This window comes from Geotrypetes seraphini, chromosome 4 (assembly GCF_902459505.1).
Source record: "Geotrypetes seraphini chromosome 4, aGeoSer1.1, whole genome shotgun sequence".
Taxonomy (NCBI): Eukaryota; Metazoa; Chordata; class Amphibia; order Gymnophiona; family Dermophiidae; genus Geotrypetes; species Geotrypetes seraphini.
Genome location: NC_047087.1, coordinates 278,034,332 through 278,052,917, shown reverse-complemented (window position 1 = coordinate 278,052,917; position 18,586 = coordinate 278,034,332). Strand labels below are relative to the sequence as shown.

Below are 18,586 nucleotides of genomic sequence, written 5' to 3'. Positions count from 1 at the left end.
CCACGTGTGCAGGTGGGCTGCGAGACCCCCAGAACATATCACCCCAGGTAGTGAGGGATCTGCATACCAAGGTTCGTTCAAATCGGTCAAGCCGTATTTGAAATACTGGGAGAATGGCAGCTTTTTACATATTTTCCATTGACATGAATGGGTGAATTCTGATTTTCTGTTTGTAGCACCGCCCACGTGTGCAGGTGGGCCGCGAGACCCCCAGAACATATCACCCCAGGTAGTGAGGGATCTGCATACCAAGTTTCGTTCAAATCGGTCAAGCCGTTTTTGCGTGATCGCGGCACATACACACACACATAATAATAATAATAATAACTTTATTCTTATATACCGCCATACCCATCGAGTTCTAGGCGGTTTACAACAATTAACAAATGATCTGCATTGACAAGCTTATTTACAACATGTTACAAGCAGATTTACAGTAGATTACAACAATTTTCAATTTACAACAGTCAGCAATGAAGTTACCACAATTTACAGTAGTCTGCAATGAAAGAAAGATGTACAACAGTTTAACTGAAAGTTGCGGCTTAGATCGAACTAGACAAGGGAAGTAGAGAGAGGGTCAAGGGGGAATCAGGTGTGGGAGGAAGGGGTTGGGGGTGGGGCCGAGGTTATGTGAGGTGAAGGGATTAAATAGGAGTCGTGTTTGTTGAATAGGTAAGTTTTTAGTAGTTTTCTGAAGGCAAGGTAAGTGGGGGCCTCGAGTATCATCTGGGCTAGCCATGGGTTCAACTTGGCTGCTTGGAAGGCGAAAGTTCTTTCGAGGGATCTTCTGAGAAGGCAGTGTTTTGGCGAGGGGAAGGCGAACAGTTGAATTTTGCGTGCTGTCCTGTTGTTGCAGTAAAGGTTGAAGTGGGTATTTATGTAACTTGGGGAAGAACCGTGAACCGATTTGTAACAAAAGCATGCAAATTTAAAGAGAACTCTAGATTCTAATGGCAGCCAGTGTAGTTGGTGATAGAATGGAGTGACATGTTCCCATTTCTTTAGGCCAAAAATGAGGCGCACTGCGGTATTTTGGACTATTTTTAATCTCCTGGTAGTTTTCTTTGTAGCGTTAAGGAAGATGATGTTGCAGTAGTCGAGAATGCTGAGGATGGAGGATTGTACGAGTAGGCGGAATGCAGTGTCATTGAAGTATTTTTTTATGGTGCGAAGTTTCCAGAGTGCCGAGAAGCTTTTTCTAGCGATGATGTCGGTATGGTTTTCTAGGGATAGGTTTTTGTCCAGCGTGACTCCCAGAATTTTTATGGTCGGATCGAGGGGGAAGGTCTTTCCTTTTAGTTGAATTGTGGTTTCCTTGATTTTATCTTTGGGGGAGGCTAGGAAGAATTTTGATTTGTCGGGGTTTAATTTCAGTCTGAATGAAAGCATCCAGAGTTCTATCTGGTTGAGAATGTTTGAAGTGTGTTCAAGTAGTTCTTGTGAAAAGTTGGTTAGTGGGATGGCTATTGTGATATCGTCTGCATAAATAAAGAATTTGAGATTTAGGTTGTGTAAGAGTTTACCTAGGGAGGCTAGGTATACGTTGAATAGGATGGGGGAAAGGGGGGAGCCCTGCGGGACCCCACAGGTGTTGTCCCAGCAGTAAGAGAAAGAGTTATTCATGAATACCTTGTATGATCTGTTTTGTAGGAAACCCTGAAACCAGTTAAGGACCTGGTCTGAGATGCCAATGTGAGCTAGGCATTCAAGGAGAATGGTGTGGTCGACAAGGTCAAAAGCACTGCTCAGGTCGAGTTGTATGATCAGGGCACTTGAGCCTTGACTGAAGAGCGTGTGGAGGTGGTCGAGAAGGGAGGCTATGACGGTTTCAGTGCTATGGTCCTCGTGAAAGCCTGCTTGGTTGTCACATAGAATGTTGAATTTTTCGAGGTATTCGGAAAGTTCCGCCTTTACCATCCCTTCCGCTATTTTGGTAAATAGGAGGATGCTGGCGACCGGTCTATAGTTAGATGGGGAGTTAGGTGGTTCTTTCGCGTTTTTTAGAATTGGGGTGATCATTATATGACCTTGCTCAGACGGGAAGTTTCCTGTGGATAGTAGGTGATTAACCCATGTCATCATTTTTGCTTTAAAGTGGGGGGGGGGGGGCAGTTTTCATGATATTTGGAGGGCATGTGTCCAGGTGGCAATAGGAGTGTGTTTACTTGTTGTAGTAAGTATTGAAGGTTTGCCAGTCGGTTAATGCGAATTGTTTCCAGCTGAGGTCGGCTCTGGCTCCTGGATCTGGGTATGATGAATTCAAGTCTGTGAGGATGGGGAAGAGCTCGAGGGGGTTGGGATTGGCGGGTTCTTAATTTTTGGATCTTGGTGTTGAAGAAGTCGGCAAGGGTGTTGGCGGTTAAGGTGGATTCTTCTTGTAAGTTTGTGCAGGTTTCTATGTTGTAAAGATCGTTGACCAGTCTGAAGAGGTTGCTGCTATTGGTTTTAGTATTACCGATTTTGTGGGAGTAGAAGTTTTTTCTTTTTTCATCAGTGAGGGTTTTGTATTTTTTTAATTTTTGTCTCCAGGCCAATCTGTGTTCTGGGGTTCCAGTTTTTCGCCATAATCTTTCGGCTTTTCTGAGATCCTTCTTGCATAGCAGTAGTTCTGGATCGAACCAGCCCTCTTGGTTTGGGGTTCTTATTCTGCGTGTTTTTGTGGGGGCAATCTCGTTTAGTATGTTGGTACTATCTTGTATCCAGGATGTCATGATTTGTTCCGTAACTTCTATTGGATTGGTGTTGATTTCAAAATGGGACCAGAATTCCGTTGGGTCAATTTTTCCTCTGGAAGAGTGGGTTTTGATGGTTCTTGTTTTGCCGCTTTTAGTGGGTTTGAGTTGGCATCTAATGGTGAAGGTACATAGGCGGTGGTCAGACCAAAGGGAGTCTGACCAGCTGCCTTGTTTCCAATAAAAATTGGGATTGGCCTGTTCCTTGGAGGATAGAGTTACCAGGTCTAACTGATGTCCTCTTTGGTGGGTTTTGATACATACATACATACATACCTCCGATTTTATATATATAGATGAAGAGCGTGAGATGATGTGGGCCAGCCAGTTATTGTGATGACCTGCTTGGAAGGCAAGAGTTCTATTTAGATATCTTTTGTAACGGCAGGTCCTTAGGGTAGGGTAGCTAAACAGGTGGGTTCTACGTGTGAGTTTGGATGGGCGGTCTAGGATAAAAAGAGGTCTTATGATCTGAGCCTGTCCAGCTCTATGATATACACCCCTCCTAGTTTGATACATGAAGAAAATGAGATATTTTTGAAAATCTCAGTGAGCAATTGATACATGATACAGTTTTAAAGTGGAATTATTCCCAAAATTTAGCAATTGAATGCATTAATGTATGCTGTTTAAAGTTCAGGTGCACATCAATCCTGTATTTGCCCAACGTTGCTATAATAAGTATCAATAATATTTCTAACATTTAATAGACACTTATTTTCTTGTTCATCCACTACACAGTTTAGGTTCTCTTCTACATCCATGTCTGAAAGACAATCCGTTTACCTTCCCAGATGATGTAAAACCATAGGCAACAGAATCGTTGGGAAGTTTGTACCAAAACCAAATAGAAATGGAAGGCTTTATGTGTGATATATAAACAGTTGTACAGAATATTGACCCTTTTTATACTTTAATAAAAAGATTTAAATATAAAATCAGAAGTAAGAACATAAGAAGTTGCCTCCACTGGGTCCATCGCGCCCAGCGGTCCGCTCCCGTGGCGGCCCATCAGGCCTTTGACCTGTGAAGTGGTCCCTGACTATTCTTATAACCTATGCTTATGCAAATGAGGATAGACAGCACAGAGATGGGGGCAGGGACAGTGACTGCAGGGATGGGGCGGGGACGGGAACAGAGCTTGTAGGACGGGGACAAAATTTTTCCTCGTATCATTTTCTAATCTCAATTTCAAAAACTCTCACCAATAATTTAAAAGCTGATGGAACAGAGTAATACAATAAATGACAGCAAATAAAGATAGAATTTTGGGACAAATCCATGGTCTGTTGATGTGTCTTAATAAGGCATGGTGGTCTTAAGGCATTGATTCCAGGAGGATTCAAAGAGATTATTATCTGAGACCCACACCAGTGAGAGTTGGCAAGTCCCAGAAGGCTAGCTAGCTCACTTGGCTAGTCTTTGCAGGCAGAGTTAGACTCTGCTCCAGAAGTTAATGGTAGGAAAGTATCCTTGTCTCCATTGTACTCCTTTTCTGAGCCTTAATGTGGGTATGGAGGTCTGGAGTTTGACACATAACATAACATAATATAACGGTTTGTAAAAATCGTGTATAACGCGCGTGTTATATGCGTGAAAATACGGTAAACATTTCCGTGAAGGCCCAGAGTATCCAAACAAATTAATAAAGTAGGATGATCTACTAAATCAAAGGCACTGCTAAGATCAAATTGAAGCACTAGTGTGCTTTTGCCTTTACTTAGAAGGCTTATTAAATAATCCAATAATGCAGCTATCACCGTTTCTGTGCTAAAGTAGGATCTAAATCCTAATTGTGAATCGTGGAGTAGAGAGTGTTGCTCAAGATGTTTAGTCAATTGGATATGAACCAGACCTTCCATGATTTTAACAAAAAAGGGAATAAATGCTATTGGTCTGTAATTGGTAAGCAGAGAAATAGATTCCTTAATATTTTTAATTATTGGGGTAATTATTATATTACCAGCATCTGAAGGAAATTTTCCTATACCCAGGGAGTCGGTAATCCATTCAAATAACTTCAATTTAATATTTAAGGGAGCAACGACCATCAAATCTGGAGGGCAGGAATTGAGCCAGCAGTATGATTGAGCATATTTATGGAATAGTTTAGAAAAATCGGGCCATTCTGGTTTATCAAAAGTAGACCAACACAGATCAGCATGAACCTCTTCTTCATCATTAAGACTAAGGTTTGAGTCCACATTCAAGTGGCTAGATGAAAATGAAGATCTCAAAGATAATATCTTGTAACTAAAAAAATTGGCTATATCATCTGGGGATGGAAGAGGTAACCAAGAAGATTGCTTCTTTTGTGGTACATTGAATGTATTATTGACTAATTGAAATAGTTTTTTAACATTACATGTAGTAGCACCAACTTTAGCTGAATAATAAGTTTTTCATTTGTCCCTTAACATAAGTTTATAATTTTTAACTTCTAGTTTCCATTTTACTTTATCCTCGGCTAGTTTAGATTTTATCCATTTTTTCTCGAGGCATCTTACGGATCACTTCATTTCCAATAGTTCAATATCATACCACTTTTTAGCATCATCTGAACGTCTTTTTATGGAGTGCTTAGGGGCAATTTCATCTAAGATGGTGTTACAAATGTTGTTCCAATTAGATGGAAATTCAGAAATATTGTTTTCTAAGAATGAATCTGTGTGTTTCCAAAATTCAATGGGGTCAGGAGATTTTCTAACTAAAATTTTTTGTTTTTGTTGTGTCCAGATTGGGTTTGATTGCACAGGCCAATCTAGGTGAAAATAGTATATGTAGTGGTCGGAACAAGGGGTCTGTGACCAACGTCCTCCTCGTAATTCAATTTTAGGTGAGTAATCTGTTTTAGTAGTTATGGAATCTATGTCAAGTTGGTGACCATCTTTATGAGTTTGGGAGATTTGTGAAATATGAAAGCCTAAGGTAGCTAAAAAAATATTTAAATCATTCACATCTGGATTAGAATCTATTTCCAGATGGAGATTAATATCACCTAACAACAGACAGTGGGGGGCAATTAATGAATTATTGAAAATAAATTAATAAAAAAGCGCTTGGTCTGGGCCCAAGATCCGGGAGGGCGATAGAACAGTATTCAGTTTAAGTATTAGCCTGCAAAAAGGGCCTAGACATAATCGGAGTCACAGAAACGTGGTGGACTGATGACAATAAATGGGATGTGGCCTTACCAGGGTTCAAACTCTACAGGAGAGATAGATCACACAAAAAGGGTGGAGGAATAGCGCTATATATAAAAGATTCCATACCTTCAACCAGGATGGAAACAACAGTAAGGGCGGACGACTTGGAATCATTATGGGTTAAACTACCAGGAGGAGCAGGAACAGACATAAAATTGGGTCTGTACTATCGCCCACCTGGACAATCGGAAGAAATCGACCAGGACCTGGAGGCCGAACTGAGACAGTTATGCAAAAGTGGAAGCGTGGTGGTGATGGGGGACTTCAACTACCCGGGAATAGACTGGAGCATCGGGCACTCAAGCTGTACGAGAGAGACCAAATTCATGGAAGTCAGGAGGGACTGTTTCATGGAACAGCTGGTCACGGAACCAACACGGGGAGATGCCACTCTTGACCTAATCTTCAACGGACTAGGGGGACCCGCTAAGGAGGTGGCGGTACTAGCCCCACTAGGAAACAGCGATCACAACATGATCCAGTACAGGCTAGAAATTGGACCATCAAAGGTGAAAATAACCACAACGACAGCACTCAACTTCAAAAAAGGGAATTATGATACCATGAGGAAAATGGTGGGAAAGAAACTCATCGATACCACAAGGAAGATAGAGTCCGTAGAAAAGGCCTGGACCCTACTCAAGGGCACGGTGCACGAAGCACAGAACCTGTGCGTCCCCAAGTTCAGGAAAGGGTGCAAGAAAAATAGAACAAAAAACCCAGTGTGGATAACAAATGCAGTGAAAAAGGCAATAAGCGATAAGAAGGCATCATTCAAACAATGGAAAAAGGACCAGACAGAAGACAACCAAAAGGAGCATAAAAGACACCAAAAGGAGTGTCACCGAGTGGTTAGGAAAGCAAAAAGAGAATATGAAGAAAGACTGGCAGGGGAAGCAACAAACTTCAAATCATTCTTCAGGTATGTCAAGGGGAAGCAACCAGCTAGGGAGGAAGTAGGACCCTTGGATGATGGAGACAGAAAGGAAGTGGTAAAAGAGGAAAAGGAGATAGCGGACAGGTTAAATGAGTTATTCACATCAGTTTTCACAATGGAGGACACAACCAACATTCCGGAACCCGAGGAGATCGGAAAAGGAGATCAGGATGAAAATCTGGTCCAACTAGAGGTGAGCAAGATGGATGTCCTCAGGCAGATAGACAGGTTAAAGTGCGACAAATCGCCAGGTCCGGACGGCATTCACCCAAGGGTACTCAAGGAACTAAGGAATGAAATAGCTGAGCCACTTCGACAAATATGCAACCTATCCCTAAAAACTGGAGAGATCCCAGAGGACTGGAAAATAGCAAATGTCACGCCCATCTTCAAGAAAGGCTCAAGGGGAGACCCAGGAAACTACAGGCCGGTGAGCTTGACCTCGGTCCCTGGAAAGATGATGGAAGCGCTGATTAAAGACAGCATTTGGGAACACATCGAAAACAATGGGCAACTAAAGTCGAGCCAACATGGCTTCTGCAAGAGCAGGTCATGCCTCACGAACTTATTATACTTCTTTGAGGGGGTGAACAGCCAGGTGGATAGAGGGAAATCCATAGACATCATTTACCTTGACTTCCACAAAGCCTTCGACAAGGTACCACATGAAAGACTGCTAAGGAAGCTATGGAACCACGGGGTGCAAGGAGAGGTCCACCGATGGATCAAAAACTGGCTGGCGGACAGGAAACAGAGGGTTGGAGTAAAGGGCCATTACTCAGATTGGCAAAGGGTCACGAGCGGAGTTCCACAGGGGTCGGTGCTGGGACCGCTCCTGTTCAATATATTTATTAACGACCTGGATGCGGGAACAAAATGTGAGGTTATTAAATTTGCGGATGACACTAAATTATACAGCAGGGTCATAACCATGGAGGATTGCGAAGACCTCCAAAAAGATCTGACAACGCTGGAAGAGTGGGCCAAAAAGTGGCAAATGAGCTTCAACATAGGGAAATGCAAGGTCATGCATATTGGGAAAAAGAACCCAATGTTCACTTACAAGATGGGGGGATCACCGCTAGGGGTGAGCAACCTTGAAAGAGACCTGGGAGTGATGGTGGACACAACATTGAAGGCATCGGCGCAGTGCGCCACAGCCTCAAGGAAAGCGAACAAAATGTTGGGTATCATTAAGAAAGGTATCACAACCAGGATGAAGGAAGTCATCCTGCCACTGTATCGTGCAATGGTGCGCCCGCACCTGGAGTACTGTGTCCAGTACTGGTCGCCGTACCTCAAGAAAGACATGGCGGTACTTGAGAGAGTCCAGAGAAGAGCAACTAAGCTAATAAAAGGTATGGGGGACCTCTCATATACTGACAGACTGAAAAAGCTGGGGCTTTTCTCCCTGGAAAAGCGACAACTCAGGGGAGACATGATAGAAACCTTCAAGATCATGAAGGGCATAGAAAAAGTGGATAGGGACAGATTTTTCAAACTAAGGGGAACCACAGGTACAAGGGGGCACTCGGAGAAATTGAAAGGGGAAAGGTTTAGAACAAACGCTAGGAAGTTCTTTTTCACCCAGAGGGTGGTGGATATATGGAACGCGCTGCCGGAGGATGTGATAGGCAGAAATACGCTACAGGGCTTCAAAGAAGGTCTGGACAGGTACCTGGAGGACAAAGGGATTGAGGGGTACAGATAGGAGTAGAGGAAAGGTTATAGGGACAGGATTAGAGGTAAATTACAAAATTAGTCAGAGACCACTGTTCAGGCAGTGGACCTGATGGGCCGCCATGGGAGCGGACCGCTGGGCAGGATGGACCTCTGGTCTGCCTCAGCGGAGGCAACTTCTTATGTTCTTATGAGTCTATTAAATCTAATCTATTAAAAGTGCAAGAGATTATCTTTAATCCATTTTTAATCAGAGTCTTGTATTGTAAAATTGAAAGTCTCATGTAGTATAATGGCAGTGCCGCCCCCTCTTCTATCTTTTCGACAGAGTGGAATGATTTTGCAATGAGAGGGTAACACATCATTAATGTTAGGATCTTCATAACGCATGCCAGGTTCTGATCAGTTATCCAATCTTTAATGATTTGGGCTTTGCCTCTAATAGAACGGGCATTTACATATGCACAATTGATCTTAATTGACTGGTCAATTGAAAATGAATTTAAGTTCTCAGTTTTAATACATCTCAGTAACTGTGATCTTTTAGGGAAGAATCTTAAGGATCTAAATGAGGTAGTATGAATTTTAATTGGATAGGGTGGGAGGTCCTCTAAATTAGAAAATTTTGTGGTTAACTGCTGATTAAGACCAATATTTCCTGTCATTGTTTAATCTAGTGGTAGAGTGTAAACATCTTTTAATCTTCCTAAGAGAAGCATTAATAAAATAATATTTAAAAAATTCATGTTGCTTTAAAATTATAAAAAATAATGTAAGATGTGCACTTGCACATTAATTTCCTTTTTCTAAGTCCTGCCAGACCAGTCCAGAACCTATCCATGGAAGACATAGCAGGCAAGAGATCTCTGACTGAGAAATTCAGAAAGGTAACAGTATGTTGTACCCCACACTCTGAAGACATTTGTTCTCTTGGTGCATAGAATTCCTAGTCCTGGGTTAATGATTGGTCATAATGAGTTTAACTGCACCAGGTTTGGCTTAGGAGGTGGATTTGAAACCCAAAACATAAGAATTGTCTTCTGTAGTCTTAGGGCTCCTTTTAAGAAGTCGCGCTAGCAGTTTAATGCACGTAATAGCGTGCGTTAAACTGCCAGCCGCGCTACCTACTACAACCTCCTCTTGAGCAGGCGGTAGTTTTTCGGCTAGCGCAGGGGTTAGCAACTGATGAAAAGTCCCGCGCTTTAAAGCTGCTACTGCGGCTTCATAAAAGGAGCCCTTAGCTTTGATGTAGGATACTGAGAAGATAAAGGCAGTACCAACTACCTAGAAAGGGAGTGAAGTTCAATTTTGAGCTGTTTTCTCTGGCTCTATTTGCTGGCAGGGGACATAACCTACTTGTCTGAACAGGATTCAAGAAAAGGAAATTAACAGGTAAATCAAAATTTCCCCTTTCTATTTATCAGCTAAGTTGATAATATTATGGAATTAGAAATTAAGGCTGCCAACTGAACATAAGAATAACATTACTGGAGCAGACCAATGGTCCATCTATCCTAGTATCCTGTTTTAATGGAGTACACAAGTACCTGACATAAACCCAAATAGTAGCAGTGTTCCATGCCACTGATTCAGGGAAAGCAGTGACCTCCCATGTCTGTCTCAAAGAAATTTATGGATTTTTCCTCCAGGAACTTGTCCAAACCTTTTTTAAAACCTGCTATATTAATCGTTCTTACCACATCCTTTGGCAACACATTCCAGAGCATAACTATTCTCTGAGTGAAAAAATATTCTCTCCTATTGGTTTTATAAGTATTACTCTGTAACTGGATCCTGATTCACAGAACAGTGTTGAATCAGTCTTGGGTTTACCCTGTTACATGCAGAGACTTGTAGTTCTGATTTCCCCTTTTCATTCAATAAGAAAAGCAAAACTACAAGTACTGGATCAGCCCTGTCTTGCCAACTGGATCCAGATTCACAGCCTTACTTTTTAAGGCCAGATGTGTTTACAATATCATTTTTTTTCTTTCATAGCCTGATGTTAGCCTGTTTTGCTGGACACCTGAATATTGTTAAATACCTTAGAACGCATGGTGCATCATGGGAAACCAGAGACAAGTCAGGTTGTACAGCCATACACTGGGCAGCAGATGGAGGTCATCTTGATGTTCTTCAATGGATGATTATGAATGGCAGTAAGGTATGGTGTTAACATTCAGAAATTTTGAATAATCCATTGAGAGGCAAACATTTGATTCAATATCAATTGAACTGATGTAAAAGGCTGCAATACCTTACCTCAGGCCCGATGTGATAATAAAAAACCCAAAAATAAAAATAAAAACTCCAAAAAGATTACATTGTATATTCCAAAGCACATAGCTTTTTATTCTAGTAATTAGTATTATAGCAGCATTTGTCAAATCAGAAATAAATCAGTTTGGACATATACAATGGAGAGAAAAAAACCTCATACAAACAGTGCATCTTTCTGTAAGCATGGCACAGTTTCTCTAAAGAGACTGCCAGAGCATGGGGATTTTATGCAGAAAGTATCTCTTTCTAGTAAGACCTTCCCCTGGCTATTATGTACCACCCTATTGGATAAACCAAATGCCTATCTAACTCCCTCTCCTATTCCACACCTCCATTCTTCCCTGGGGGGCCCTGGACAGGCATAGCTTCTAGAACTTTCTTCTTCTTGAAGTTTCCATTCTTCATACGGGTACAGCATCACGTTATCAGTTCTTAGGTTCCCGGATGGAGTGTTTTTGCTGACTTGCATTTTCTTTCAGCACTGTTCATTGTCTTTCCAGCACTGGTTAGTGTCCTTGGGAGATTTCACAGCAAGAAATCTACACACTCACATGCCACACATTAACATCTCAGCATCTGAACTGAAACCAGTTTGCACAAGCCCGTGACTAACAACTTCAGCAAAATGTAGGAATAGGTCTCACAACCTATAAAAGTCTCCCATAGGCTCCTGTCATCCATCTCAGAACCCTCCCGAATAAATGTTTTAACTGATTTATTTTTTGACTCTCTCCCTACAATCAACAGTACAAGCTTAGGACCCATTTTACAAAGTTGTGATAGCGATTCTCCTGCAAATGCACCGAAGCCCATAGGAATTTAATGGTCTGGTGCATTTGCTATGGGGGAATTGCCAGTACAACTTTGTAAAAAGAATTCTTAGTTATTCAGAATATCAACTTGACTCTCTTGTTTATATTGCTTTCTTTTTATGGGATCATTTTTTCCCCCCTGTCTTTCTCTTTATGGGATCATTTTTAAAGGAACTTTCCATGGGGTAATCTGCCATGTATCTGGAGAGAAGGCTCTTTAAAATTTGCTTTTGGTTCTCTGCATGCACACTTTTCACTGCCCTAATTTTCAAAGAAAAATTCTGCAGGGAGTTTCCCCTCTAAAAATTAAAAAAAAAAAAAAATCTTTATTCGTTTTCATATCTTACAACAAGTGTGTAATATTCAATCAAAAATAAATTTTACAAATCACTTGACATTCTTACTTATAATCATCAAAGCATAAAATAATCCCTCCCTACCCATCCCACCCATTAATAATAAACCTGTTAAAACAAATATCATATATCCCAATCCCACCCTACTTATAACCATATATAATAAAAAAAAGGGGTGGTTAAGGTGTCTGATCATTAGAATATGTAATCAATGGCCCCAAAATCTTTTTTAAATTATTATAATTTCCTTGCTGTATAGCAAGCACTCTCTCCACTTTATAAATATGACAGACTGAATTCCACCAAAAGGTATAATTAAGCTTAGTATAATCCTTCCAATTTCCAGTAATATGTTGAAATTTGGAGATTTCCCCTCTAAAAATTGATATGCTTGAGTTGCTGACCCATGGGTTTACTGAAAATGATCTCCATGTTCTAAGGTGCCTTTTCTGTTTTGTCCTAATTTTGTTTACATGGTTAGCTTTTTTGACATAGTTGATGTGTAGGTATTATATCCATGTCTCCATTTCTAAAAATCTTCAATTCCTTTTTCAATTGCTGCTGTAAGTAAAGTAATATATGCAAGAAATACTGATGAAAATCAGTAGTCTTCTAATTTATTTTCAATCAGAGTGATAAGAGTGGCTATATAGGGGAACCTTTCAAAAATTAAACATTATTCAGGAGTTAAATATTAAAATGAAAAAGCAGATTCTAATACTACTGTAGGGTTTCTCACAAATTATTTACATGAAGCTTTTTTTAATTTTTTTTTTTGTTAAAACTGCTCCTTCACTCTTATATTCTCCAGTCAGGTGACTGTGTCAGCCATTTTGAGGGCAGCATTAGAGGCTTTGATATGAAGGAATAGTCAGGGCTCAACCCGACCATGTGCCTCAGGCCGCGCCCCCAGGTGGGACCTAAGGCTCCAGGGCCTATTCTGATTGGCCCACGCGCCTTAGGCCCCACCAGTAGGCGGAGCTTTAGGATGGATGGGCCAATCCGGCCTCATTCCTTCGTTGGCTGCCTGCCGGACAGGCGGGTTTGGCTCCCGTCTGTCCGGCCAACTACCAAAGGTACGGGGAAGGGGGGTGGGGAGGTCGTGGGGGTCACCAGGGGGGTCGCAGGTCGGCTGGGGGGGCGGTCGGAGGTTCTTGGGGGGGGCGGTCGTTGGGGGGGGAGGGGGGTTTGCGTCGAGGGCAGGAGGGCCTGGGATCCCTCCTGCCCGTAATGTAGTGCCGTGGCCAGGAGGGTTTGGGCTCCCTTCTGGCCCAACTACCAAAGGTACGGGGAAGGGGGGGTGGGGGGGGTCGTGGGGGTCGCCAGGGGGGTCGCGGGTCGGCTGGGGGGGGCGGTCGGAGGTTCTTGGGGGGGGCGGTCGTTGGGGGGAGGGGGGTTTGCGTCGAGGGCAGGAGGGCCTGGGATCCCTCCTGCCCGTAATGTAGTGCGGGGTGGGGTTAGGGGGTCGCCGTGGCCAGGAGGATTTGGGCTCCCTCCTGGCCCGATATTGTTGGGGAGTCGGCGGTCCTTCGGGGGGAGGGATGTATCGGACGTCGGGGGGGGCATCAAGCTTTCAGGATGGGGACAGACCTTCAAGGGGGGACAGTGCACGGAAGTCAGGGGGGGTGAACGGAGAGTCGGGACAGCGCACGGAAAGTCAGGGCAGTGCACAGAAGTCAGGGGGGGTGAACGGAGAGTCGGGACAGCGCACGGAAAGTCAGGGCGGGCGAAAGGAGCGTCGGGCAGCATGCGCGGTATACCCGTGAGCGCGGTATACCAAAGTTTTTGTACATATCATCGTGATTTCTGCGCGCTATACCCGTGTGCGCGTTTTATACGGGTGCGCGTTATTTGCGTGAAAATACGGTACTGTGAGGATGGCAGCTTTTTACATTTTTTCCATTGACATGAATGGGTGAAATCTGATGTTCTGTTTGTAGCTCCGCCCACGTGTGCAGGTGGGCCGCGAGACCCCCAGAACATATCACCCCAGGTAGTGAGGGATCTGCATACCAAGTTTCGTTCAAATCGGTCAAGCCGTTTTTGTGTGATCGCGGCACATACATACATACACACATACATACCTCCGATTTTATATATATAGATTATTATAATGATAAGATATGCAAGTGCCTTGATTTATTGTGTTTATTATGATTATTGTACACTTGATGAAAGATTTTTTAAATGAATAAAGAATTAAAAAAAAAAAAATTAACCTTTATTTTTAGTCAGCAGGAAGTGCATAATGATGATAAAATTAAATTTACCCTGCCTATTAATGCCATGTTCAAAGTGACTTACAATATTTTATGAATTCAAACACAATAAGTCACTTCCCTGAACAGCTGACACTCTAAAAGGGTAATTATAGAAATAATTTTTCATATCTGAAACACGTTTACCATGTTGAAAATGGCTATGTTGGCACTGTGGATCCTTACTTGGTGATATACATCATATGATATATTCATGTCCCAAAATTTTGGTCAATGATTTGGAAGTATATTCAAACCATATTTCCTTTCTCATCACCCTTATCATTTGACGATATTATTTTCAGGTTGCTGGCCATTACTAAGTCACCTAACCAATGGCAACAGATATACTTGATATCTTAATTGCTTTAACTTTTTCAAAAGATTTTAGCAAATTGGAAATCTTCTTCATGTCTTAACATTGTATTTTGGCACTCCACCATATCACTGATTCATAACTACAAATGTAAAGCCACTGACGTTCCATTTTTACCTCTTAACGCTTAAAGAATAAGGTAATTTCTTTTATCTCTTCAGTTATGATTATATATATTTGCTATGATATATATTTCTCCATATTGTTTGTTACTTATTAAGTTACACTTGTTCTGCTGTATTATATACAGTAAAACTTTGGTTTGTGAGCATTATTCGTTCCAGAAGCATGCTTGCAATCCAAAGCATTCGTATATCAAAGCGAATTTCCCCATAAGGAATAATGGAAACGCAGACGGTTCGTTCCACAACCCAAAAACTTTAATACAAAATACTATACATACTTGTATTGCAAGACCTCACCCATTTAGAACAGTCACTACACTCCTGCAGCGTCAGAGAGAGAACCATCAGCTCAGTTGTGATGTGATGCGTGTATACAGTATGTACTCGTATTGCAAGACTTTGTTTAGAACAGTCACTACACTCTTGCAGTGGCAGAGAGAGAAGAACCATCGGCTCAGTTGTGATGTGTGTATACTGTATTTACTTGTATTGCAAGGTGTTGCTTGTATATCAAGTTAAAATTTCATAAAATGTTTTCCTTGTCTTGCAAAACACTTGCAAACCAAGTTACTTGCAATCCAAGGTTTAACTGTACTTGTTTTTGAAACCTCTTAAATAAACTTAAAATTTTTAAAAAAATGTAAAATGGCTATTGTAAACTTGCCTGGAGATATTGCATAAAACATAGGTGTAAAGAGCATTCTATAATTTTATAACAGAGCATCTACCATGTACACTCAAATATAAGCCCATTTAAATATAAGCTAAGATAGCATTTTCCTCCCCTTTTTTAGGGTGAAACATTTTAACTTGAATATAAGCCGAGGGTATTTAAGTATTCCTCCCCCATGGTGACCAGCATTTCTCTCCTTCTTCCCTGTTCCCCCTTCTCCTCCCATGATGACTGTCATAGCTCTCCTTCCCTTTCTGTCTTTGTGACTAGAACTTCATTTCTCTAAGATTTAAATCTTTCAACATTTCTGCAACTTCATTAGTGAGTTATGTTCAGCTCGCTGAGGCACGCAGGGTGACGGGACTAAATCGCGCGAGATAACGGCGCGCAGACAACTGAGCGCAAGGTTGATGGTGCGCCGAAGAAAAGCTCTATTTTAAAGGGCTCCGACGGGTGTGTGTGGGGGGGAACCCCCCCACTTTACTTAACAGACATTGCGCTGGCGTTGTGGGGGGTTTGGGGGGTTGTAACCCCCCACATTATACTTAAAACTGAACTTTTTCCCTAAAAAACAGGCAAAAAGTTCGGTTTCAAGTATAATGAGGGGGGTTACAACCCCCCAAACCCCCCACAACGCCAGCGCGATGTCTGTTAAGTAAAATAGGGGGGTTCCCCACCAACACCCCCCGTCAGAACCCTTTAAAATAGTGCTTTTCTTCGGTATGCCTTCAACCTTGCACTCAGTTGTCTGTACTCAGTTGTTGGCGCGCCGTTGTCTCGCACGATTTTGTCTATGAACTGGCAAGCAGTACCTGCAAACCTTCGGTTTTGGAATTTTGATTGCACAATTGCTCCAACTGTATGTAGCTGTTGCCTTTTCAGGATATATGAGGACTCCTGAGGAAGGCTTGTGCTGCTGAAATACAGACCGTGTTAGGTCCTAGCAATTCATTGTTTACTTTGAAGTATAGTCGCCTAGCTGCGTTTTGGATTTTTTAAAATAAACTTTTTATATTGTCCTGTCTTCATCTGGGTACAGAGTGTTTTGTTCCACATTTTCTGCAAACTTTTTGTTGTGGAATTTCTCCCCCTTTTTTGTGTCTTAGCATAGCCTATCATAACATCAATATATTTCAAAAGCCTTTTGTTTCTATGCGGGTTACAAAAGAGGTCTATTGAACAATGTCAGTGAGCTGCAACATAACTTAGGTATTGACAAGTTAAGAGTAGCGATACATCTGTATATACATCTTAGGAAGGAATCACAAGAATTTAGCGAAAAGGTGCATTTTTAGAAGCTTTCTAAAATACATGTGAGAGGATAATATTCTATATCCAATATTTCCCACTAATATTAAACTGTGAATAAGGTAATAACAATACTACTAAGAGAGGTAGCCTCAGTCATGGAGCCTACGCGTAGCCATTCAATGACTGGGGAATTCAGCGTAGCTGTACTTGCTCCTTTAGTCTCCAATCATTGGCCTCACTCTCATTATTATTAATCAAACTTACTAAAATTCAATTCCTTCTTATTCTTTCTTATTTTATTTTTAATATATAAACCCTTAAAAAATCTTCATACATTCCCTATCACTTCCTATCATTCATCCTTATTCACATGTTTGAGACTACACTATCTTTATTTTTTATCTTAGTATCTTTATAGAATTTTTCGTTTCAACGTTATGTATTCATTAGATAGTGGCTTATACCAGCCTATATATCAATTTAATATCTTTATAGAATTTTTCGTTTCAACGTTATGTATTCATTAGATAGTGGCTTATACCAGCCTATATATCAATTAGACAGCACTTGTATTTCATAACTAGAGCTAATTCATAGCAGACATTAGCTTATCCAAGCCAACTTATCTTTACAACAGCATTCAACTTAAGTCAGCACTTGTATTTCACGAATATAGCCAACGTGGCCAGCGTTTCGTGGGCGAAACTTCACGCTCACTGCATCAGGGCCAAGTTATTTTGGAAACAAGATGCTGAAACATAAACAAAAATATAAAATCAAAAAATGTAATTTACTTACAGTTTCCTCACCTATAGCTCTCTTACTTACTGCTCAAAGTGCATTTAGTTAGTGGTCTCGAGATACAGCCAAAATGGCGACAGCCTCGTTTTAAAACAATTGGCAGTGTTCTGACGTCAAACAGAGAATCAAATTGCATTAAAGTGGACAGACTCATATAGGGAGACAGATCAAGTAAACCTCTATTCTAGCCTTATAATCAATAAAAATGTTGCCATTCGAATTGTCTATTTAGACCATTTGGATGTAATGTATCCAATCGACTGATCCATCTTTGTTCATGTTGTGCCAACAGACGTCTAAAATCCCCCCCTCTATCATCTGGTTTCACCACTTCTATGATCACCACTCTTAGTGTTACAAAATCGTGTCTCTTAGTAGTATTGTTATTACCTTATTCACAGTTTAATATTAGTGGGAAATATTGGATATTGAATATTATTTATATGTTTTCCCATTGGGGATCTTTATATAGTGAGGATAATATTCTAACCATATGATTCAATTCTGGATCTCTGGAGGCAGCTTGATATGATAAAAGTCTGTTAATGAACCTTTTTTGAGATCGACCTTTGACTTGAGTGGAAGTTAAAGAAGGATTAATATTGTGTGGCACGGCCGGGCCCCATGAAGATAAATTGAGCAGTGAGTAGTTGGGTAGTAGACCATGTAGTACTTTGAATAAGAGGCATCCAAACTTGAAGAGGACTCTTCCCTCAATCGATGGCCAATGTAATTTTTGGTAGAACAGGGTGATATGATCAAATTTTTTATGATGTTTTGGATGATACTTAGGGCTCCTTTTACAAAGATGCGTTAGGGCCTTAACGTGCAGAATAGTGCGCGCTAGCCGCTACTGACTCCTCTTGAGCAGGCGGTGGTTTTTCGGGTAGCGTGCGCTAAAAACGGTAGCGCACCTTTGTAAAAGGAGCCCTTAGCCTCTGGAAGTGTCGTCGTTCTTCTGCTAGGTATACAATGTTGCAGTAGTCCAAAAGGCGTAGGGCTAGTGAACTAGAAGTCGGAATGGTGCCTGATCAAAGAATTTTCTTATGGATCTTAGTTCCCAGAGAATGTTAAAGCCTTTGCGTACGACTCGGTC

General features: G+C 41.4%; 1 protein-coding gene across 3 annotated transcripts in view; it reads left to right on the top strand.

The window, feature by feature from the left end:
* FANK1 (fibronectin type III and ankyrin repeat domains 1) overlaps positions 1 to 18,586 on the top strand; it is a 105,939-nt gene that overhangs the window by 66,853 nt on the left and 20,500 nt on the right. For all 3 annotated transcript variants that reach the window (XM_033940740.1, XM_033940738.1, XM_033940739.1), the window contains exon 7: positions 10,557 to 10,722. In XM_033940740.1, the coding sequence (XP_033796631.1) occupies positions 10,557 to 10,722 (166 nt within the window). The remainder of the gene's footprint in view (positions 1 to 10,556; positions 10,723 to 18,586) is intronic.